General features: G+C 49.2%; 1 protein-coding gene and 1 long non-coding RNA gene across 2 annotated transcripts; one reads left to right on the top strand and one right to left on the bottom strand.

Moving 5' to 3' along the window:
* Positions 1–20,055, top strand: LOC132247674 (uncharacterized). The gene is made up of 3 exons (XR_009458953.1): positions 1–3,400; positions 9,340–9,445; positions 17,338–20,055. It is a non-coding gene; the product is annotated as an uncharacterized LOC132247674 (long non-coding RNA).
* Positions 6,066–23,038, bottom strand: LOC102576020 (cystatin-B). The gene is made up of 4 exons (XM_019480129.2): positions 22,583–23,038; positions 18,869–18,970; positions 9,250–9,351; positions 6,066–6,461 (listed from the first exon to the last, which is right to left on the bottom strand). Exons 1-4 carry the CDS (start codon positions 22,655–22,657, stop codon positions 6,333–6,335), a joined length of 408 nt encoding a protein of 135 aa, XP_019335674.1. The 5' UTR covers positions 22,658–23,038; the 3' UTR covers positions 6,066–6,332.
* Between the last annotated feature and the right edge of the window lie 768 nt (positions 23,039–23,806).

Genomic DNA, 23,806 nt, shown 5'->3' with positions numbered 1-23,806 from the left:
ATGTTGATTTCAGCCCTTCTGACTGGCTGCCTCTACACAAGACACTGACTGCACAGTCATTACTGCACAGTCATTTAGTACCTGCATACACAAATACTAAATGACTACAATAACTGGAGTTACTGTGCTGTAGTGTTCCTGAACGGTTTTTTGCTGATGCTATCTGTGCAGTAGCTTGTTAGTACTGCGCAGTAGCATCGCGTCCCACTTTGTGCATGCTACTGCACAGTAGTAACAAGCTACTATGCAGTAATAACAACTGACTGCACGGTCAGAGTCTCATGTAGACAACAGCCAGTGAGGAAGAAATTGAACCCAGCTCTTCGGCATCCTGGCTAAGTGCTCTACCCAGGGAGCTGCCATCACTCGTTCATATTGTCTGAAGGCCCTGAGACAGGTGTTATTTTGGCTACAAAAAATAAAGCACTATAGCAGGCCACCTGGTTGGAGGGTGACAAAGGTGCCACAAAGGTGCACTCTCCAGCCAGGGGACAAGAGAGAGCTGCTCTGTAAGGGAGCTTGTCAGTGAGACAGGATTGCAAGCCCTTCGGAGTTCCTGGCTCCCTGGGAGGAGCTGTCTGATGCCATTCTCAGGCTGTCCAGGAGCCCCTTAAAAGTTTCTGGTGCTTTAATGGGCTGCCGGTGTTCTGGCACTAGAAACCCCCTAAAGGTCCTGGGTTTCAGGTGCTCCTGTCACTCTTGCTGCTAGGGCTCCCTGCAAGCCTTCCGCAGCAGCAAAGGCTAACTGGGGGCTCTCCACCATTTACGCACAGCTCCTTCACCCTGGCCACTGGGTGGCAACAGTCAGGGGGCTGCCTGGAATTCCCCTGCAGTGACAGGGACTGATCAGAGGGCCTGCACCCTGCCACCCCCAACCAGTCTCTGCCACAGCTGCTTGCATAGAGGCTAGGGCGGTAGGGCTCCCTGCAAGGGCAGAAGGAACCGATTGTAGGGCGCAGGCCCCTCATCAGCCCCTGCTGTTGCTTGCAGGCAGCCCACGCACCTTTACCACCCACCCGACCTTTACATGTGGTCCCTGCTGGGTGGGGGCTCAGTAAGCAGAGCTGGCACTGTTCCCCCGCTTCCAGCAGAGCACGGGGACCGGCTCTGCTCATCCCCTCCCCTGCGGGGACTAAGGCTCTTCCTGGCATCTGCTTGGGTTGTAGGGGCTTTAAAGGGTGAGGGGGCAGCCCGGGACCACCCACCAGCACCATCCCTGGCTCTTGGGCTGCTGGCATGCCAGGAATTTAAAGGGCAAAACTGGTGTGACTGGACAAGGGGCAGTCCCAGGGTCTAGGGCAGAGGCAGCTCCAGCCCTGTCCCCTTTTTCAGCTGTACCAGGGAGGAGGCAGCATACCCTGACAGCTTCACAGAGCAGGCAAGTTTTCCTCCCTTTTGGGGTGAGGGAGGAGGGAGAGCAAGGGACTGTGGCCTACTGGTACATAGGAATACCAGTCCAACATGGTAAATGTGTGGCAAAAAAAACTTTCCGCCACAAAAAGTTGCAATTTTAAACGGTTCTGGTTTTTCAGCAGATTAACCATTTAGGGCAGATCTCCCGTGCTGATTGGCACATATCGAACCTAATGTTTGCTTCTGCCTAGCTACTGGTGCTCTGATTATTGGAGGAGCTGGGGGTATCATCAAGAAACCTGTCACGCTTGGACCACTACCTCCTAGAGGCACAGAGCTCTGTCCTCTGTGGCTCCTGTCAGGGTTGTGGATTGGTGAGGCTGGTCCGCTCCCAGAGGCTCATGGATCCAGCACGCTTCCAAAACTCTGCAGGACAGTCCCACAGATCTTGATGGCCTGGCTGAGTTGGAGAACAATGCGCTGACCCTCACCACTCCCTACCCAGCACAGCGGGGGGCTCAGCACAGATGCAGCCTCCTGGTACCCCCAACACCACGCGCTCCTGCACAGCAATCACTGCCTGTAATGGCCTTCCTTTCCTACTGTGCTCCCCACGCCCTGCCCACCCAGAGGGCTTGCCCCACTCCCAGCACAGGGAGGTACCAAGTAGCTGTGGGACTTAGGGGGTCCAACTGCCCTTGGACCTGGCCACTTCCTGGGTACACTTGTAGGGAGGTTGGTAGCTCACCGAGCAACCAATGAAGTAGCACTTCTGCCCTACTGAGCAGGCTCTGTCAGGCCACAGGATGACACAGCTGCTCCCCTGTGAGCCGTGCTGGCAGGGCCGTTCCCCCACTCCCAATTGCAACCCAAAGTGGACAGGGTACGCATGTCTGCAGTCACTAGCCAGGCAGCTGCTGGCAAGCACCTGCAAAGAGCGGGGGCCTGGGCAGAGCCGCTGGTGGTGCTGCAGGCAGGGCACAGAGAGGAGTAAACTCAGAGCCTGAGCCCTAGGCTGTCCCAGGGCTGCCGGGTGGGGTCACGGCCATGGGATTCACCGTCTGGCAGAGGGCCGAAGGAGGAGCACAGAGGAACCTGTAGCCCAGGCAGAGCTTTGTGCTGCCAGCCAGCGTCAGAGCTCATGTCTCTTGGATGGGCAGTGTTGCATGTGTGCCCGATGGCACCTCTTCCTTGGGGGCAGCCTGGAGGTCCCAGGGCCAGTCTTTCCCAAGCGTGAGCCTGCTGGAGCTCAGCCTGAGCACGGAGGAGCTGGGCTGATGGAGCAATGGCCCTATACATAGTTAGAGACGGGCAACAGGGCTGAGAAGAGCTGTCACTAGGGGAGGGACCATTCTGCCTCCAGCTGGGGCACTAGGGCCAGGACACCATTCCCATGCTGTCCTCATGAGCCCCAGTGCAGTTTTCCCAGACTGCAGCCAAGGTCTGAGACACCAGAGACAACAGGGACAGGGAATCACCTCACCTCTGCCAAGTGGATTGGTACCTACCATGGAGGCCACACGGGACAGGGCAGGGCACATCACTGGCAGTAGCATTTCTGCCCCCTCCCCGCCTCCCACTAGTCATTGTGGCTGCATTCATTGCGTTGTAGCTGGCTACGCAGGTAAGATCTGACCGGGCTTCTCTGTAACACAGGAGATCACAGCTTGCAAGAGGCACAGCTGAGCATTGCCCAGCTTGAGATGCCAGACCCTACCTACATGCTGAGCAGATGCAAGTGGAGATTCAGGTGCCAACAAGTTGATGAGCTTCTGCAACAGGGAATCCTAGCCTTGTTACCAGGAAGCAGAGCAGCCCCTTTAAAACCAGAACCTGCCAGGTGCAGCCGTCCAGTCGAGCAGGGCTTCAGGATCGAGCCCTGCCAGCTGGTCAGGTGATAGGAAGGGAAAGGCCAGAACCACAGCAACCTCAGGCGGAGAAGGCATGGGGGGGCGGCAAAGAGGGGGACTCCTGATGACTACAGAGAAGCTGCGGCAGCCTCCTCAGGGAGAACGGGCCACGCTGTGAGACAGAAGCACAATTGCATGTAAGCAGGCAGTTTGCCTCTCCTATCTTTATTTTCTTTATATGGCCACAGGGGCCTATGGTTTATGTTTAATGTTAAAGCCAGTGGTTTGTGCCTGAGGCTGTAGGGGAGCAGGAGGCCTCATTAGCACTGAGGGGTGCCGTGATAGAGGGCTCAAGAAGCCCTGTGCACTAGGGGTGCAGCACTGGGGCCATGAGCCCAGAGTCACTTGAAAGGAAGCTAGGAGCCTTGAAACCGAGTCCTGGTGGGTGGACTTAAGTGAACGGTCCTAGCTACAGAAAGAGGGGCAAAGCCAGGGGGTAAACCCCCGGCGAGTGATAGCCCAACATGAAGAGAAAAGTATAAGACATCTGCAAGGCATGGGTGACACCTGCCGGTGTCACGATGGTGTCTACCAGAAGGAGCCTCAGACAAGACAAGCAGAGCACTGCCTTGTCTGTAGATCCTGAAAGGGCTTAGGCACGAGGCAAGCGCTCAACAGTGTCAAGTTCTTGCCGTGGCCATCAGCAGAACTGTTTTGGCAGGTGAAGGGCTTTACTGGATGGAAAATGAACCCCCCTGCAAGCTGTAGAAACTGCCAGGCTGAGGGGGCAGCTGAGTAGGACTTTGGAGAATCTGAAGTTTGAAATTGGGAACATAAGTATTACTGAGCTGTCAAGGAGGCTTGCATGGAGTCCTGTCCCCATTGCCACCGGGTGGCAAGGGGAACAGAGCAACCGTGACTACAGCAAGGGCTGATTGGGAGGGCAAACCCTCTCTGGTGTGCCTTTGCTCCTCCCCAGGTGTCCTGCAAGCAGCCCTGGCCATGCAAGTAGATTAACATCTGCCAGTGCTCTATGTGAAGCCCTAGGGACCAATTCTACAGTGCTGGTTAGGAAAATGAATGGAGTAGAAAAAATGAAAAGTAGCAGCACAGAATAAGCCAGGGGTGAGCAATTATTTGGGCCTGCAGGCCACAGAGGAAGTTCTGGGCAGCTGCCGTGGGCTAAATAGCCCTCCCCCTGCAACAGCCAGAAGCCCGCATGCCCTGTGGCTCCTCTCTGCCACCATCAGGAGCGCACAGCCCCAGTCCCAGCCTGCCCGGCTCTTGCTCCAGACCGCCCACCCATGCTGAACAGCAGCAGTGACTGGGCAGAAGCTGCTGCTTGGTGTGAGGGAAAGGCAGTCCCTCCCCTTCACTGCTACCCAGCCCTTCTGGCTGGAGTCCCCTAGAGCCTGCGCCCAGTCTACCCTGTGGTTCCTCTCTGCTGCCATCACCATTGCATCCTGACCACTCAGCAGAGCAGCTGTGGCAGTGCAGACGAGATGCAGGGCAGCTCAGACATGGGCTCTGGGCAGCTGCTTTTCCTCTACACCAAGTAGCAGCTTCTGCCTGGCCACCACTGCTCTGCTGCTCACAGTGTGGGCGAGCGAGTCTGGAGCAGGCACGGGGTGGGCCACGTGTGTGTTCCGGCTGGTCTGGAGCTGGTCTGCTCCATTGGGCCAAGCCCAGAGCAGGTGCAGGGCGGGCCGGGGTCAAGCTGTGAGTACACGTACCACAAGGCTGAGGCCAGCAGCAGCTGTAAGGAGCCACAGCCCCTTGGACTGCCTCCTGGAAAGGCAGTCCAGCCATAAAGCTTCCCCAGCCCTGCTGCATGCCCAAGGGGCAGTGGGATGCACCAGTTCCACTCCTTTTCTTGCTTGCGCCCCTACCCAAGCTCAAGCATCTGTCCTGGTGCTTGGATCCAAAGCTGCACCAGTTCCACTCCTTTTCTGCCTGGACTCTCTCCATTGATTGTGCTGAGGACTCTGCCTGTCTGCCAAATCCAACAACACCTGGGGACCTCAACTAGTTCAAGCTTCACTGAGTGGTGAGACCCTCTCTCTCCCTCTTCCCCCCTCCCTTTCCAGGAACCTTTTATGCTCTTACTTCAGGCACAGCTTTCTAAACCTGAATTTTGCTAATCAAACTTGAGCTAGACTTCCCTAAAAACCTAACTGAAACTATGTAATACTGTAACTGTTTATTTGTCTCTGTCTTGTATGGCTATTATTACTGGTATCATCACAAGTTCATATACCTGGCAATAAATAACTCTTTTGGTCAAGCTGGTTGCTACACTTTCTCTCTGAACCTCACCTACTCCTCCTTCCCCTTGACCTCCCCATTTGCTCTGCAGCAATGCTTCTTTTACCTAAGCCAAAGATCCCTGTAATGCCCAAAACCACAGCGGGGTCTGCTCATCAAGGGGGTTACTACTAGGACGCTTGTGACATGCTGAGTTTTGAGGCTCATGAGGGTATCAGCTGAAAGTGCTGATCAGACCCAGCCTGCTCAGATGTACCCTGTTAGCGTGTGTATGTGTCTGACTGCATTTTATTATTGCCCTGATGAACTCAGTTCAAGGCATATGGGGGTGTTAGCCTGTCAGTGCTAAATAACCCGGCCTGGCTCAGGCATGTCCTGTTGATCTGTGTATGTGTATACATGTGTTTGACTGATTCTGTGGTTGGAGGAACCCAGCCCCATTGAAACCGAGTCCTGCAAGATAGCTCCATTGGGGGTGAAGACTTGCAGAAGGGAGAGCTACAGCTCCATAAAGAAACACAAGTAACACAAGCAGCACATTGATAGAATTACAGAGACCCCAGAAATATACCCCGAATAAATGAGCACTCCCCAAAGTGACGTGTAAATCTGGTAACAAATAGCACCATGTATTACTACCCAAAAGTATCAAGCATAAGCTTTTTGCTTTTTTGAGTACAATTGCCACATTTCCTCAGTGGCCCCTTGTAAATTAGCAGCAATCACTGCTGCCATAAAGACTACCTTTGTGTTAAATTATTCGTCAAGATCATATTTGTTTTACTTTTATCTGTTCACTGATACACAGGCAGAGGAAGCTTGCAGCCTTCAGGGAGAGCAATAGAAATCATCCTTATTACTGCTTTAAAAATAGGTCAGTGGATCACCTCCGGTTTTGCCGGTTTGATAGCTAGTAAATGTTATTCCTTCATTTGTATGAGGAAGGCTCACAAACACCCGCAAGTGCACATAATCATTCTCACCAACTTGAACCTGAAATACAAAGCAAATGGGGAGCGTCAGGATCAAAGACAAAACAGCAACAAAAGGATGACTCTAAAAAGATGCAGTGCTCTCTCTTCAGGATCATACCAATTTTGGTTGATGAGAGTGCAATTTACCAATTGCTCACGGTATCATTAAATATCCTGAACCCAATCTGCAGAAATGATCTCATATCACACCACAGGTGACTAGGGACAGGCCTTACAATTTCTACTTCTACAACAACCTGTAGAAGTAGAAATTGCTACCCTGGGCTTACAGAACAAAATCAAAACTTGCCATAAGAAGGCTGGCTTCTCTGTTATTGCCTGAGAAAAAGATACTGCCATATCCAACCAGCCTCATTTAAGCCCCTGGGGCAGGGGGCTGGACTCGGTGATCTTCCAAGGTCCCTTCCATCCTTAATGTTTATGAAATCTATGAAATGAGTAATAATATTTCTTACGGATAGTTTTACATCTGATGCTCTGTTGTTTTATTTGGAATTGACTCACTGGCTGTATACATTATTACTATGACTATACATGGCATGGCATGCTCTAAGTGTGCTCATAGGTAGCAGGTTGTGTATTTTAGGAATGGGCTGAGGTGACCAACCTGATTTCCTTCTATGATAAGGTTATAGGCTTGAGGGGAGCAGGGACATAATCATTAAGACACTAAAGAAACAAAGACTAGACTGAAGTCCTGTAAGGTGGATACATAACTGGTTGGAAAATCATAGTCAACAAGTCATCAGTGGCTCAATGTCTAGATGGAAGGAGGTGCCAACTGGTGTGTCTCAGGGGTCTGTCTTAGGTCCAGCATTGTTTAACATCTTCATTAATGATGTGGACAATAGGATTGAGTGCACACGTAGCAAATCTGCTACTAATAATACGAAGTTCAGTGAAGTTGCAAACACTCTGGAGGGTAGGGCTAGGATCCAGAAAGACCTGACTGACTGTGGACCATTTTTCCAGTCTATCAGATGAAATTCAGCAAGGATTTAGCAAGGATTCAACAACATTCAAAGTCCTGGACTTTGGATGGAAAAATTGCATGCACAAAGACAGACTAAGGAATGAGTGGCTAGGCTGCAGTACTTCAACGGAACAACTGGGAGTTACAGTGGCCCACAAGCTGGATATCAGCCAGCAGTATGCTCTTTTTTTTTTACAAGCCAACAGCATACTGGTTTGCATTAACAGAAGTGTCACTTGCAAGTCAAGGGTAGTCATTCTTCCAGTCTATTCAGTCCTAGTGAGACTGCACTTGGAGTACTGTGTCCAGTTTTCAGCCTCACATTTCAAAGGCAACATGGAGAAATTATAAAGAGTCCATTGGAGACTGACAAAAATGATTAGAGGCCTAGGAAACAAGACTTGTGAGGAAAGGTTGAAAGAACTAGGGTTATTTTACCTGGAGAAGAGAAGACTGAGGGAGGATGTGACAATAGTGTTCAAATTCCTGAAGGGCAATCATAGAGAGGATAAAGACCCTTCTCTGTGGCTGTAGGGGACAGGACTAGTAACAACAACCTTAAGCTTCGGCAGGTAAAGTTTAGGCTGGAGATTAGGAAGAACTTCCAGATTATGGAGTGGTCAAATATTAGAACAGGCTACCGAGGAAAGTCAAAAACTTCCAGGGATGCGATTCCACAGGAGCAGGTTGCATAAACTTGGCTGGAATGTTTTAGTCAAGAATGATTTTGCCTTGAGCAGGAAGCTGAAATTGAGGACCCCAGGACGCCCCTTCAGTCCTACTTTCCTATGGTCCTATTTATGTCTCTATCTCAGTTCCTGATCCAGAAAATGGGAGCACTCTCCTCCTTTGGGAGTGACACAAAGATAAATGCATTAACTTCTGTGAGGCACAGGCATACTTTGACCATATAAACAGACGGTCTCTTCTTTCTAATAAAGCAGCATCACTTAGAAAGCAGAAATACCTAAGAAAACCTCATTACCCTTTGGGATAAAGAGACCCACGAAAGAACATTCGTTTGGCTGAGACTTATCCACATCTTGCGTGACGAGGGAAGAGGTGACAAAAGTACTGAACATGTGAAATGAATGTTCCTTACAGAATAATTCTGTGTGTGCATGAGCACACATGCATGTGTATTATATACACACATGCATATTTATCTTGTGTAGTGATCAAGTACTTTTGTACTGATTGTGTGTGTGCATGTGCATTATACATGCATATACGTATTTATCTTGTGTGTGTACTGATTGTGCGTATGTGTATAAACTTATGACATGCATAGTCAGTTCCCACCCCACTAGCCCTGAGCCTGGTCAGCAGTTATGGGGCACAGGGCTCTGAGATATAAAAAGAGCAGGAAAGAAGAGCCATTGTTTCACTGGTCCACTCCTGCCCATCTTCCCCCTTCTCCATTTCCCAAAAAGTTGCTAGAGCCAGCTAAGAAAATTAAAGCAGATAAAGAATGAATCAAATCAGGCATGAGGATGGTCCCTTTGAAAAACCTAACATTTTATTATTCACACCTGAAAGAGTGGGACTAGGTCTTCATGAAGATTTAGATGAGGAAGTCAGAGCATCAGCTTCTTAGTTTCCCTAATCCTGTACTGCATGAACACCTCAGCATGGCTACCTAAGCACTGTTAAATCCACACCCTGCATCAAAGTCATACTGATGCTTCCTCCCACTACATTTGCTCGCTGCTCAACTGTCCTGCTCACTGCAAATGTCATTTGTGTTCTGCTTAACTTTTAGCCAGAACATTTGTCAAAACCCTTGGTCTTCCATCTCACAGTGTGTACTGACCTTGATGAAGTAGTTCGTTCCAGCAACCACTTGGGATTTATATTCTGTGGCTGTAAAACATTGATAGGTCTTGTTTTCTTTTCCTTCCAGCTGTGGCTTCACCTGCAAAAAAAGAAAAAAGAAAGAAGGTTTGGTGGCATACCCCTTTTCATCACATCACTGAAACTCCCCCCTCCACCAAAAAAAAACCTCACTGGTAAGCAGAGAAGCCCTGCAGTCTTGAAGCATGGGAGTGAGGCTGAAGAAGGGGCCGGGGGTGGCTGCTCGCAGCAGGATGTGCAGAGGTGGGGCATGGGCAGGGGCATGGCCGGCCACAGGGGGCAGTAGTGCCACAAGGTGTCCTGACAGCCAGGTCAGGGCAGGCGGGGCGGCAGCAGCCTATCTTTAGTCAGCCCAAGGTGAGCGGCTTGCTGCATCCCCCCTGCATTGCAGTGGGACTGGTCAGGGGAGAACAGAGAGCTGCCACCCCAGCTTGTAGTTTGTGGCATCCAGGGGCGCAGCAGCAGGAGCACGGGGCAGCCAGGGTGCAGCTGGAGGAACAATCCCTGCCGCTAGGGCCTCTGACCCACTCTGAGTGCGATGCCTGGGTCTGGCAGGGTGTGGGGTTGCCGAGCAAAAAGAAGACAGGCACCCGCAGGCTGCGCTGTGGTGTGACCACGTAGTCCAGCTGGGCTGCACCCTCTGTCCATCTGTCGGGGAGGGCGTGTGGAGGCACACCATGGCAGGCACTCCCCCGTCTCCCTGTTCTCTCCCCATCCCATCCTCCCCCCTGTGCTCCAAGACTGCTGGTAAGCTTTTTGGGGGAGGGGAGTTGCAGGGGAGGGCAGGTTGCAGGAAGCCCACCAAAAATGCAGGGCTCATCACATGAGGATGGCCCAAAACCATGGCAAAGCCATTAATTCATGATTAATAATACATGGATTAATGGCTTCTCTGGGCTTAATCAGGGTAATTAAGCCATGGTTTGGGGCCACGTGGCAATCTGCAGTGAGGGGTGGGACTGCCAGGGCCCCATGGCCAGAGGTATGGGGGAGCCCACAGTGATCAGCCCACGAAAACAGCAGCCTGTGATCTGCCCGCAAAATTGGCCGGCTTCCTCCTTGAGTTCAATAGGCCTGTACCAAAGCGCCTTCATAGTCCTTTACAGCCCTGTTCAAACCAGACGTTCTGCTTGGCCTTTCATGAAAACCTTTCCCAACTGAATCTTCTACTTGATCTCTGGCCCCAGACAGCTTTTGCCGATACAGGCATGCAGCCATCTATCTCCCAACCCAACAATTCTAAATGATCTGACCCATCCACCAACTAGTACCTTGAAACCAAGTACATCCCAGGCTCAGTGCACTGTCACAGTCAAGTATTCAGGACAGACCTGAAGCCTGGAACTTCTGCTTCCTGGTGGTAGTGAAGGCTCTCCCTAGTGTAAACATCACCACAGATACACCAGCCATTGTCATGGTAAAATTCAGGAGAACAATGGCAAAATATACTTAGTTCCCTAAAAAACAAACAACCCTCCCCCACAACCACCACCACCATACCTACTTGGAGCCTTGGATCTAGAGGCTCCATACTGTAGACCAAAGTCAACCCTACAGGTGAATAACCACCACTACCCTTTTATTATGTATATTATTAAATGCGGCTCCAAAGGAAACAGTGCTCTGCAATCATACAATATCTGATCCAAGTTTGTGGAGTTCTGCTTATTCTTGGAACCCACTTTACATAATTTGCATTTTTTTAAACTTATTCGTGCAAGAATGAAAAAGTCTCTCTCTACTGTAATATTAAAAAAAATGAAGGCAAGAAGGTTTAGATCATCAATGAATTGGTGGTGCCACTAACAATTACTTTCAAAAGCCTAAGAATTTAGCCCACAGTGAAAAGGCCAATGGGCTGAACAGAAGTGAGGAGGGGAGCAATATTTGGCCAGGTATCATGATCCGTGTGCCTATGAGTGTGCACTTTGGAGACCAGAGTCTCCGTGGCCCTGTAAAGATGAGTAAAAGTATATGTTAAAGCGCTAACACCAGAAAGAGTTAATTCGCTCTTTCAAGCTGCTATATAACTTATAATTTATTTGGACAAGATGTATACTGATTATCCAGGATCCTGGTTTTCTCCGATTAAAAATTGCAAGTTCTCGGACTCAAAACCCAAAATCCAGGATAAAAATTAAAGGCCCCCCACAGCCCCTCCCAGCACTGCTGGTGCCCCACACTCCCCCCCGCCCCCCAATCTCAACAGCCCTCCTGATGCCCCACGCAACAGCCCCCTAGACATGCAGACACAGACACTGACACCCACCCCAGCAGGTAAGTGTGTGTGGGGGGAAGGGACAGGGCAGGGCAGGGAAAAGGGAAGGTGCTGGGGGGTAGATCAAGAAGCGGGGGAGTGTGCCCCTGTGCCCACTCCCAGGAGCAGGGCCAGGGGGTGAGGGCAGGGGTGCCACTCTGTGGGCCACACACATGCCGGCTGGCCTGACAGGAGGTTCACCCACAGAGGCCGCCACCGCAACTCGGCCACTGCACCCTGTGCTACCATCCCACGGCCACTTGCACAGCTTTGTGGCCAAGTGGTGCAGGGCACGGCAGCAGCAGTGCAGTGGCAACCACCATGTGTGGGCCACATATGTGCTGCCCGGCCAGGGGGTGAAACGGGGTGCTTCCATGCAGCAGCATGTCCCACAACCGGCTGCACGGCTCCGCAGCGGTGCAGGATGGTGGCAGCTGCATGCAGGGTGGGGGGGCTTTGTGGGCAAGCTCTGCCACCGCAGAGCTATGCCCTTTGCCCCTGGAGCATAGAGGTAAGTGGGGCTGTGGGGCACGGCTGGGGAAGATGGTTGGGGGCTGAGGGAATGGGGGGTGCTGCTGGCCCCAGGTGGCACACCGCAGCTGGGAGCAGGGCCAGGGGGTGAGGGCAGGGGTGCCCCTCTGCGGAGGGGCTTTCCGGGCAAGCAATGTGGGGTGCAACATGGTGGTACCCACCACGTGCGGACCACACACATGCCGTCTGGCCGGCTGCCCAGGGGAGGGGGAGGCTGGCATGCAGCCGAAGCACAGCTCCGTGGCCAACTCTGCAGCCACAGTGAGGGATGGGTGGGGGGGGGGCCTGAACTTGCACACGGAGGCTGTGGCCACTTACCTGGAGCCCTGTGACAGTGGTGACGGCCGCTGCCTACAAAACTTTCCACTGCCGCTGCGGACCCATGCCTGGAGCTGCGCAGCCAGCCACCGGGCAGCAGTGGCAGCGGCAATGGCAGTGTGGTGGTGGCTGGGCAGCACGCAGCCACCCCACCACGACCCCACACCACACAGCACCACTGCCGCTGGCCACACAACTTTGAACATGGCTCCGCGGCGGCAGCAGAAGGTTTTGTAGGCAGTGGCCCTACAAAAGGCCCTGTGGGGCTGCCTGTGCCAGTGGAGACAGCCGCTGCCTACAAAACCTCCCGCTGCCACTGCAGAGCCATGCCCAGAGCTGCGTGGCTGAGGACAGAGGCGCAGCGTGGGGCGGTGGTGGGGATGGGAATGGCTGCATGTTGCCCTGCCACCACCAGGCTGCCACTGCTGCCTGGCGGCTGGCTGCACAGCTCTGGGCATGGCTCTGCGGCGGCAGTGGGAAGTTTTGTAGGCAGCAGCCATCACCACTGTCATGGGCATCCAGGTAAGCGGCAGTGGCCTCCGCGTGCAAGCTGTGCTCCAGCCACATGCCAGCCTCCCTCTCCTGGGCAGGCAGCCGGGCAGCATGTATGTGTGGCCCGCACATGGCAGGCACCACCACACTGTGCCCTGCATCGCTAGCCTGCAAAGTCCCCCTGCAAAGGGGCACCCCTGCCTTCACCCCCTGGCCCTGCTCCCAGCTGTGGTGCGCAGCGCCCCCTGCTCCCTCAGCCCCCAACCATCTTCCCCAGCCCTGCCCCACAGCTCCACTTACCTCCATGCTCCAGGGGCAAAGGGCGAGTCTGAGCCTGAGCCCGGCCTTGGCTGCCTCAGAGGCACAGGCCCCTCCCTCCCTCCCCCCTCTCCCTACCCCTCCGCCAGGGCTGGGGGTTTCCCGCCCTTTCTGCAATCAGCTCTTGCAGGCTGGAGCTGTGCCAGCCTGCAAGAGCTCTTTGCAAAAGCAGAGAATCTGCGGATATCTCTGCTAAAAAGAGAAATCCGCGTTTTCTCCGATAAAAACGGAATCCGTGGTTTTCTCCGTTTTACCGTGGGAAACGGAAAACCTGGATCCCTGCTGATTGTGTAAAATCTGCCAAAAGCACTTCATTGATTGACTGCATCAATCTTAATATCTTGCTCAAAAGAGTCCTGGTTGGGATTCTGAAATAAATTTGAACATGTCAGCTCTCGTATTTTGGTGAAATTGTTTCATAATAAAGCATATATTTTCTACCATATAAAAGTAGCCAAAATCGCTTTGCCTTTTGAGGATACTTAGGCCATTTCATGACTAAGACACTTCCGATGTTCTCTAAGACTCCCATGACCACCAGCCTCACGTGAGTGAGGGTAGTGGAGTGCTGTGGCACAGTTTTTGGTCACATGCTCAAATGCTCCAGTTGCTAGGCTCCTGGAAAGGCAGTCCAGCCATAAAGCTTCCCCAGCCCTGCTGCATGCCCAAGGGGCAGTGGGATGCTCCTTTTCTTGCTTGCGCCCCTACCCAAGCTCAAGCATCTGTCCTGGTGCTTGGATCCAAAGCTGCACCATTTATTTCACCACTCTGTTTCTGTATCATCATCTTCATTTTACTAACTGGACAGTGTGTGCAAACTCACTGCTGCTTGTAAAACATTTTGAAATATTTATGTGGAAGGTTTTGTAAATAGCACCATGTATTACTACCAGAAAACATGGCTTTTGTTTTTTTGGGTACCATTACCACATTTCCTTGTTGGCCCCTTGTAAATTAGCAGCAATCACTGGTGTCAAATTATTTGTCAAAATTGTATTTGTTTTATTTTTGTATGTTCATTGATACACAGGCAGAGTAAGTTTGCAGCCTGCAGAGGGAGCAATAGAAATCATTCCTATTACTGCTTTAAAAATAAATCAGTGGATCATCTCTGGTTTTGTTAGTCTGAAATCCATCAAGACGTGGTTCTTTTTTCTCATTAGGAAGGCTGAGAAACACCCACAAGTGCACATAATCATTCTCACCAACTTGAACCTAAAATACAAAGCAAATGGGGGAGTTAGGATCAAAGATAAAACAGCTAACAAAAGGATGACTTTACAAAGATAAAGTAGCGACTCTGAAGGATCATAACAATTTTGATTTATGCAAGTGCATTTTACTGATTGCTCATGGTATCCTTAAATATCCTGAACCCAATCTGCACAAATGGTCTCATGTCACACCGCATGTGTGACTAAGGACACCTGCAAGTCCTGGTGCTCAGGTTGTTGTAGAAGTAGAAATTGCTACCTTGGGTTTACAGAGCAAAATCCAAACTTTCCATAAGACGGCCAGCTTCTCTGTTATTGCTTGTACTGAATTTGGATCAGTTTTCACACTCCAAAATGTATCCTCCACACACTGTACTCAAGCTTCTGTTGTTTGCAGTTGTTGGCCTGGTGCTTCACACAAACTAACACAGGGTCAGACCCCAAAGGCAGTTTGCACTATGGCAAATTCTCAGTAGATGGGAAAACTGAGTCAGAGATAACTGGCTGCTGGGATGGGGTAACTGACCCTCTTCTTATACATATGTTAACAGTGAAATAAAGACACAACTCTGAAAACAAGGGTCTATAGGAATATACATATACAGAGGTTGAGAACCTAAAGAAATCCAAAACCAATGTTGGGGACAATGTGAGCTTACAAAGAGATGAAGCAAGAGACAGCAGGTTCAGAGAGACACAGTTTTGTGCTCTGTTAGAATAGGCTCAGACAGAGGTGAGAGGAGGAAACAGGCTAACGAAGGATCAAACTAAAAGTGCTTCTTAAAGAGAAATGAGTTCCTGGATGAAAAGAGCAAAGGGTCTGTGGGCTCATTCAGAGGCAGGACCTGGCTCAGGAGGATGCAGAAAATGTGCACAAACCAGTGCTGCCCACAGAGGTTGAATCTGATATGACTGTTTGATCTTCAGAGAAGCCTGTATTCCATAGCATAAACCACACATGACTGGTGTCACCTTAGTCAGGGGGGGCATGTGCCAATCTCACTGACTGACGGGGGGTCCCTCCGCAGCCAATCATGCTGACTGATAAGTGGTCGTGGCACTCCCAGAAGTGGCCGCAGCACTCCCAGAAGTGTCTATGGCGCTTCATGCAGCACCCCCACTTCCTGGCCAGCTCTTACAGGGGCGGAACCGGTGCTCCCTCCTGCTCCATCAACTGGTCTGTCAGGGGGTGCACCAGTGCTCTCAGGGGGTGCATGTGCACCCCCGTGCACCCACTACTTGTTGCCACTGGCATGAACACAGTGACAACAAGAACAGTGAGCTCTTGCAGCTGCTCAACAAACCAGCCCTTGGTCAGCTATAGTCAGTAAGTACATGAAGGAACTGGCTACTTCAAAATAAGCCAGTCAGAACATATGCTGGAGGATATTCTCCCTTTTGAAGGATAAACTTACATACGTTCAAACACCAGAGCTAGAAGGAAGGGATCGTGTTTAGTTCATGTGAGAAAATGATACTGCCATATCCAGCCAGCCTCATTTAAATGAGTAATAATATTTCTTACCCATAGTTCTACTTCCGATGCTCTGTTGCTTTATTTGGAATTTACTCACTGGCTGTATACATTATTACTATAACTATACATGGCATGTCCCTCTCTAAGTGTGCTCACAGGTAGCAGGTTGTGTATTATAGGAATGGGCTTCAAGGTAAAGGGCTCTGTCCTAAGGGGAAGGACTGTCCTTCAGCTCTGTCTTATTCTGGAGCTTTTGAAGCCTCCATGGAAAGACTGAGTGGTACTCCAGTAGGCTGGCTGTACTGGTAGTGGTGACAGAAGTGCCTGCACAGACCTGGTTAGACTAGCAATGGCTGGAACAGAACTGGCATCTCAGAACCAAACTAAGCAGCTGCAAACCAGAGTAAAACCTTGGGCGGGGGGGGGCGGTGAAAACAGAGGAGGGGAGGAGAAAGCAAACAGATGGAGAAGACCCACTTCCAAGTGACTGGCCACCCCTAATGGAGCTATAAACTAATATTGTTGCATCATTAGTTGTGGACTTAAAGAAGGTAGACCATTAAGGTTTAGAACAATGGTGTTGACCATGGCCCTGGCAAAATAAGCAAAATCCATCCCCATATTGTTGATAGGTTTACATATACTTGTATTTCTTTTGTTTGTTTCCCTCCTCTTACCTCCTACCCCACCCCCCAAAATTTCTGCAAACATGGAACCAGGGAGTTATATTCTCCTTTTCTAGAGCCAAAAGTTGGCATACAACTCAGGCAGGGAATCTAGCCACATTCATCCATTTTCCAGGTACAAAAGGCAACAACCAGCAGGGTTATAATCAGAGCAGAAGGCCCCAGTTCCCATTCCATGTCTGTACACAGATAGTCAAAGGCACGGATGCATTTTGAAACAGGACATCACCATCAGCTTCAAGCACAGCTAGGACCAACTAATCCACATTTTTCAGGAATGGGTAGTCACTGCAAGTTGATGATATCTTTATGGATTTAGGGTAAATTTCTGTTTCAGGACTAAGTCCCTTCCTAGCAGAAAGATGCATTTATTCCTCAAAGTATTAGGCCTATATTTTCACAAATGGTTGCCCAACCTTAGCCTCCTGGGGAAGAATTTTCAGAAGTTAGCTAAGAGGTTTCAAATCCCTTATTCTTCCCCCCCTCAAGTTGCTGCTTTTGAAGTCCTTTAAATAAGTGACCCAATTTGTGTATTGATTTTATGTATGTGTGCGTGCATGTGTATTATATATGGACATATACATGCACATACTTACTTATCTTGTGTACTGATTTTGAATGTGTGTATAGACTTATATATATAGACTAATATACTAGACGTGTGTGTGTGTGTGTGTGTGTGTGTATTACACAGACAAGTCTAGTTCCAGCAACCTATTTGCCTGTCTAATAGAAAAACTCCTCAATCTTGTAGTGGCAGCCACATGCCCAAGAGGTTGTGTCCCAGGCCATTCAGGTACTGACACACCAGGAAGATGATATCCCTAGTCAGTTCCACTTTGTGGAGAAGTTCAGTTCCTGGGATGCAGCATTTCTTTCCAGCTCTGGATATGGACTGAAACCCTGTCTCTCAAACAAGTAGCTTACTGAAGATACTGGAGCTAAGTCTACCCAGCGGACTCATTCCTAAAGGAGAACAGAAGGGGCCTAAGTCAGGAACGTGCAAGTTAACAATGGAGAAGGAGCACACTTGGCATTTGGCCCAACCATACAATCGCAACACCCCTCATTAAAAAAGTTTTCTAGTTTTTTTACTTGCAAAGGACCTTGGAAAATATGAGCTGACCTGTTATTCTGACAAGGACCTACAGCTGAGGTATACATTTGCAGCAGAAAGTTGAGGGGACATAAAAATCTGCATGCATACATTGCATTTAAAGCTGGCATTGGTATCTGAGAGGAATGCAAGAACCCTGCCCCAAATCTTCAGAATCCTCATCCCATCCGCTAGTCCCGAGCCTGGTCAGCAGATATGGGGCACAGGGGTCTGTTTCTTTTTAAGGTATAAAAAGAGCAGGAATGAAGAGCCATTGTTTCACTGATCCACTCCTGCCCATCTCCCCCATCTCTCTTCCCAAAAAGATGCTAACACCAACTAAGAAGAATGGACCAAGTCAGGCAAGAGGATGGTCCCTTTGACAAGCCTAACATTTTATGATTCACACCTGAAAGAGTGGGACTAGTGCTTCATGAAGATTTAGATGAGAAAGTCAGAGCATCAGATTCTTAGCTTCCTGATGTCGTGGAAACACACGCAGCATACTTTTGGGTCAGGTCAGCAGAAGCTTTTATTCAAAAGAAACTACAGCTGTAGGGGGAGTTCCAAAGTGACATGGATCTCCCAAGCACTTGGAAGGGGTCCCCCCCCAAGAGCAAAATCAGGAGGCTTATATACTTTTTAACAGTCGCTTATAACTCACGTGATCATATAGTGAAATTAGCATGAAAAGCAGCTATAATATTACTTCATTATTTCTTTGCTGTAATCAGGATGGGAACTAATGGGGGAGGCGAGGTTAGTTCACAAACCTCTTTCTTGCACCTGGAAATCTACTTTGTACATACTTTTTGCTACCTTCAAGGCCGCGGTGAGTGAAGCAGTTGCAGAGGAGTTATAAAGAACAAACACTTGCCCTTATCTGTTCTACTGTACAGAGCCAGCAATTCTCCACAAAGCGGTTATGTCATCTTATAACTAAAATAATCAAAGTTTAAGGCATATATTTTTTCTGATTCCACACTGAGTCCTGCATGAACACTTCAGAATAGCTACCCAAGCACTAAGTCTAGACCCTGCATTAAAGTCATACTGAACCTTCTTCCCACAACATTTGCTCACTGCTTGACTGTTCTGCTCACTTCAAATAGTATCTGTGTTCTGCTTTAGTTTTTAGCCAGAACATATGGCAAAACCCCTGCTCTTCCATCTCACAACGTGTACTGACCTTGATGAAGTAGTTAGTCCCGCCAACCAACTGGGTTCTATATATTATGGCTTTAAAGACTGTATAGGTCTTGTCTGTTTTTGCTTCCAGCTGTGACTTCACCTGCAAGAAAAGAAAAAAGAAATAAGGTTTGGTGGCATAACATTTTTCATCACATTAACTGCCTCAGTCCCTCTTTCTGTGGTTCTTGAAATAAGCACATTCAAATGTATCAACTGTTAGAATATGTTTTAAAATATGTTATATCTATGCTATGGTTATGTTTATGCTAAGCTGTTTTTAAATATATTTTCATTTTATAGCAAAAGAAGTGGTAAGGGGGGGTGTATGTGTGCTATGGATATATGATTGATAGATGGATGATTGCAACAGGTATTAGACAGACTGATACGAAGTATTTGAAGTAAACAGAGATATACGTCACGATGAAGCGCAGGTGGTGGTCCAAGAATGTGGAGATGTTACAAATAAGAACTGAAAAAGAGACTGAAATGTAAAAACAATGTGTAATCAGTAACAGAGTCCAAAAGATGGGCTCAAGTGAAAAATTAAGCAGTGATTGGTGAAGGAGTCTCCAGGCATTGATTGAAGTCTGCCCCATGAAAATAAAAGGGCAGTGAAGGCTGAGCCCAAACATGCCTTAACCAGCAACACCAGCCTGCCCGCACATCAAGAGCATTGAGGACGTGTAGAGGGTGCATATGCCCTTCCTGAGATTGGCGGTGCACCCCCTGCACCACCAACGCTACCAACAGTGCCTGTGGGCAGTTGCCACTCACCACTCTCCCTCCCCCCTCCCCCACTGCTGACACTGCTGGCAGCATCTGCAGGTGATCACCGATCACTGCTGGCCACCACTGATGCTCCCAGCAGTGTCTGCGGGTGGTTGCCACCTCCCCCCCACCACCAACACTGCTGCGGACACCTGCGGGACCTCCCCACTTGCCACCACCATGCTCCCACCGCCATCACCTACAGGTGGCCATCGTTCCCCGCCTCAGCCTTTGGGGGCACGTCATTCATGGTTGAGAGAATTGAAGCCGGCACCCCTCTCGACTGAACATCGCCTTGAAGAAGCCTGTGACTGGCCACTGTAGTGTGACTCCAAGTGCCGCAGATAGGCGACTTGGTGTGAATGGTGTGAATGAAATGTATGATGTGAATGAATAAAAGTGATTCTTATATAAGCTGCTACATTTGCCTCAGTTATCCATATATTGTGCAATAAACCTTGCCTTGCCAAACCCCATATTGGTCATTTATCCAACAATATCTGTTGGAGAATTCAGGCAAACTGGGCAGCTATTGCATGGTTTATAACATAATTGAGAGAACCTCTGTGGAGGAATACTGGTATAAGTATAGATTTGAGAACCCCTTTTAGTGCAAAAGGGGCATATCCTAGAGTGGGAATACAGGGATTAGGAACTCTTGGATAAGACCAGGGGGATACCCACTTGGCAAGGAGAGTCAGGCAAGGTGCAGGAACAAGGAAAATGTTCAAGAAGAAATCTAATTCTAATTCTGAGAGGAAGGAATCGCCCTCCAAATGAGTACATAAAAAAGATATGTCCAGTCTCAGGAAAGAGATTATGAAAGGGGGAACTTCACCCTAGAAAGAGGATGTTTATTCTCCAGGATTTGTCCTCTTGGACTTAGAAAGTCAATTTTAAAAGTAATGTATGTGGGAAAAGCTGCCTATGCAGAGGCAACATAATGCTGCAGTGTGGCTTCTGTGGCAGGCTGTTAAAAAAAAAACCCCAAAAAAACCAGAATGAGCAGGGAAGCTCAAAGAAAAGGAAGCAGAGAAACAGGTTCAGCAGTTGAAAAATCCTCAGTCAGATGTCTGAAGCTTTGCAGACAGCTGTTATAAAAAAGGCAACATCAAAGGAGAGGAATGAGCTAACAGGTAAGAGATGAACACAGAACACAGGAGTTCTACTTACTGGTGTCAGCACAAGACAGCAGTCTTAGCCTTACATAGAAGAGAGCAAAACAGTCATTTTTGTTTTTATTTTTAAGGTTGCTGATAATACAAGAACTTTCAATCCCAAGTGCATGACCCCTGAAAGCATCTTTTGAGCCATATTTATGTTCACTGAAAAATTAGGATTGTGGCTTCACATCAGATATACACTGCAGTGCTTGCTGGCATGTAAGATCTTTCCTGTAGGAACCATTGGTTATATTTCTACATGCAAATGCAAAATACTATTTTGTAGATCTGCAGTGCCTTTCAAAGGAAAAAACTCAAAAGACTTCACAAACATCTTTACTGATCCCCCTGTACTCGGCCTTAGTGAGGCCGCAGCTGGAGTACTGCGTCCAGTTTTGGGCTCCACAATTCAAAAAGAATGTGGAGAAGCTTGAGAGAGTCCAGAGAAGAGCCACGCGCATGATTAGAGGTCAGGGAAGCAGACCCTACGATGACAGGCTGAGAGCCCTGGGGCTCTTTAGCCTGGAAAAGCACAGGCTCAGGGGTGATCTGATGGCCACCTACAAGTTTATCAGGGGTGACCACCAGTATCTGGGGGAACGTTTGTTCACCAGAGCGCCCCAAGGGATGACGAAGACGAATGGTCACAAACTACTACAAGATCGTTTCAGGCTGGACATAAGGAAGAATTTCTTTACTGTCCGAGCCCCCAAGGTCTGGAACAGCCTGCCGCCGGAGGTTGTTCAAGCGCCTTCATTGAACACCTTCAAGATGAAACTGGATGCTTATCTTGCTGGGATCCTATGATCCCAGCTGACGTCCTGCCCTTTGGGCAGGGGGCTGGACTCGATGATCTTCCAAGGTCCCTTCCAGCCCTAATGTCTATGAAATCTATGAAAATCTTGTAGTGCCATTGTGAAATAAGGTAGTAGTATTTTCTCTGCTTTACAGGTCAGGAAATTTTAAAGGAAAAGAAGCCACAAGCAGGTAAAGTGGCCCACCCAGAGTGACACAATGGGTTCATGCTTCAGGAGCAGAAAGCTGACCTTTGCTGTTGGCCTTCTCTGTCACTGCTGAAGCTTTACTAGTGTAAAGACTAATGCAGGGGAGTAAACACAACACCATTCCCTAAGCAAGTTACTTCTAATCAGTAAGAGATGTGAATGTCAGATTTTAAAATAGGTTACAGTTTTATTGCAACTTGGCTGAGATGACTTAGTTAGGAATGATCCTGCCCTAAGCAGGCGGTGGTTGGATTAGATGCCCTCCTGAGGTCCCTGTCTTTTCTATGATTCTATTTCCTAAGACTTCCTAGAATTCTCTTTACTTTAAAGAAACCTTTTGCTATACAGTGGAAGCCACTTAATTCATAGCCAGGTGATTCACAAGTTGCAATAGTAAGGGCACTTCACGTGCATGTCTGTTCAGCTGGAGTTCATCAGCAGCAGTCCAGTGCCCCAATCAGTGCAGCGGTACCCTTGGAAATAAAAGCCACAGCAAACAGCTGGTGGATCTCAGGGGTCCGGCACATTTGTAGCTTTTACTGAAGAGCCTTTTATTAGTTGGAGCACAGCAGTGGTCCTATACAGCTTATCAGAAAAGTGGTGGCCTTGGGAAGAAAAGTCACAGCAAACAGCTAGAATATTTCAGCTCTGCATACTTCTGGTTACCTAGCAGGCCTTCATCATTGGAGACGCGTGAGGACCCTAACCCTGTGAAGTATCTGGTTTCTGAAGAATTTGGGTATATTAGTTTTTTTCATATCACTTGCAACTCACCTGATCAGCTATCTTCTGGACTTCTGGGATGGCAGGCTCAGTAGGAGTTAACCCTCCACATACAGCAGTCTCCATGGTGGCAAGTCACCACTTTGGGCTGTCTGAAAATTCTGATGAAAAAGCACTAGAGCAAATGTGACCAGAGAATTGTCAACTATCTCTTATATAGTCGAGCAGTCATATGACTTACACACATGGAGTTTACTATCACCAAATCAGAGAAGGGGAGACAAAGAGAAGACAGGTATAAAGAAAGTGTGTAAGATGTCATTATTAGTCATTGTAAAAAGGGAAAAATCACTTTAAATATCAGTGTGTGTAAAGTTTTCTGGGCTTCCAGGGGAGGCAGAAGACAAACAGGCCCCAGCACTCCCTATTATGTACACTTTGTAAAGATAAGCCTCTCCCGTGGAGATCAGTGCAGGCAGGAATGGAAGCACTTGGCATTTGGCTGACCAGCTGGCACCTGTGCTGCCTGCAGGGGGTGCCACTGCCCTCTCCCCAGCCCTGCTCCTGGGAGGCAGCAGCACAAGGTGCTCATACCCCCTATCCCCTTCCCAAGTACCCCCAGGGGAATGCATACCCCCTGTTGACAACCCCTGTATTAACACATTACGTACTAAATAATAGGCCTGTGTGAGTCAGCAGCGATCTGATCCGGAGCTCCGGACTGGGTTTCCGCCTTGATCCAGCTGAAGTGGCTCCGAAGCCGCCTTGGAGATCAGGCCACAGGCTATAATGGGGAATCAATGAAATATCTATAACTTTGTTGTTTCTTGTCCGATTTGGATGAAACTTGCAGAGATGATAGCTCTTCTGCTGAGAGCATGAAACCTGCCAAGTTTCAAGAAGATCAGTGCAGGGGTTGAGGGAACTGTGCCCCAAATTCTTGAAAGCCAAACTCATGTCACGGCTGTGTATCACAACACAGGGGGGTGAAAACTGCAGGGCTGGTAGCTCTTACTGAGGCCACAAATCCTGCCAAGTTTCAAGGAGATCGGTGCAGAGGTTTGAAGGGAACTGCCCCTCAAGCTGCAGACAAGCAAAACTGGTGCCATGGGTGACACTGCGTGTGTTAAGGCGCAGCAGGGTGACAGCTGCAGGGATGGTGGCCCCTGCTGTGACGCCTGCCAGCTGTTGAGGAGATCGGTGCAGGGGGGCTCTGGGGCCCTGCATCCCTAGCTGCTGACAGACAAAACTCGTGCCAAAACTGTGTCTGTCTTG

The sequence above is a fragment of the Alligator mississippiensis genome, chromosome 1, assembly GCF_030867095.1.
Source record: "Alligator mississippiensis isolate rAllMis1 chromosome 1, rAllMis1, whole genome shotgun sequence".
NCBI classification, from domain to species: domain Eukaryota; kingdom Metazoa; phylum Chordata; order Crocodylia; family Alligatoridae; genus Alligator; species Alligator mississippiensis.
Note: the sequence above shows the minus strand (reverse complement) of the source record. Positions and strands in the feature narration are given on the sequence as shown.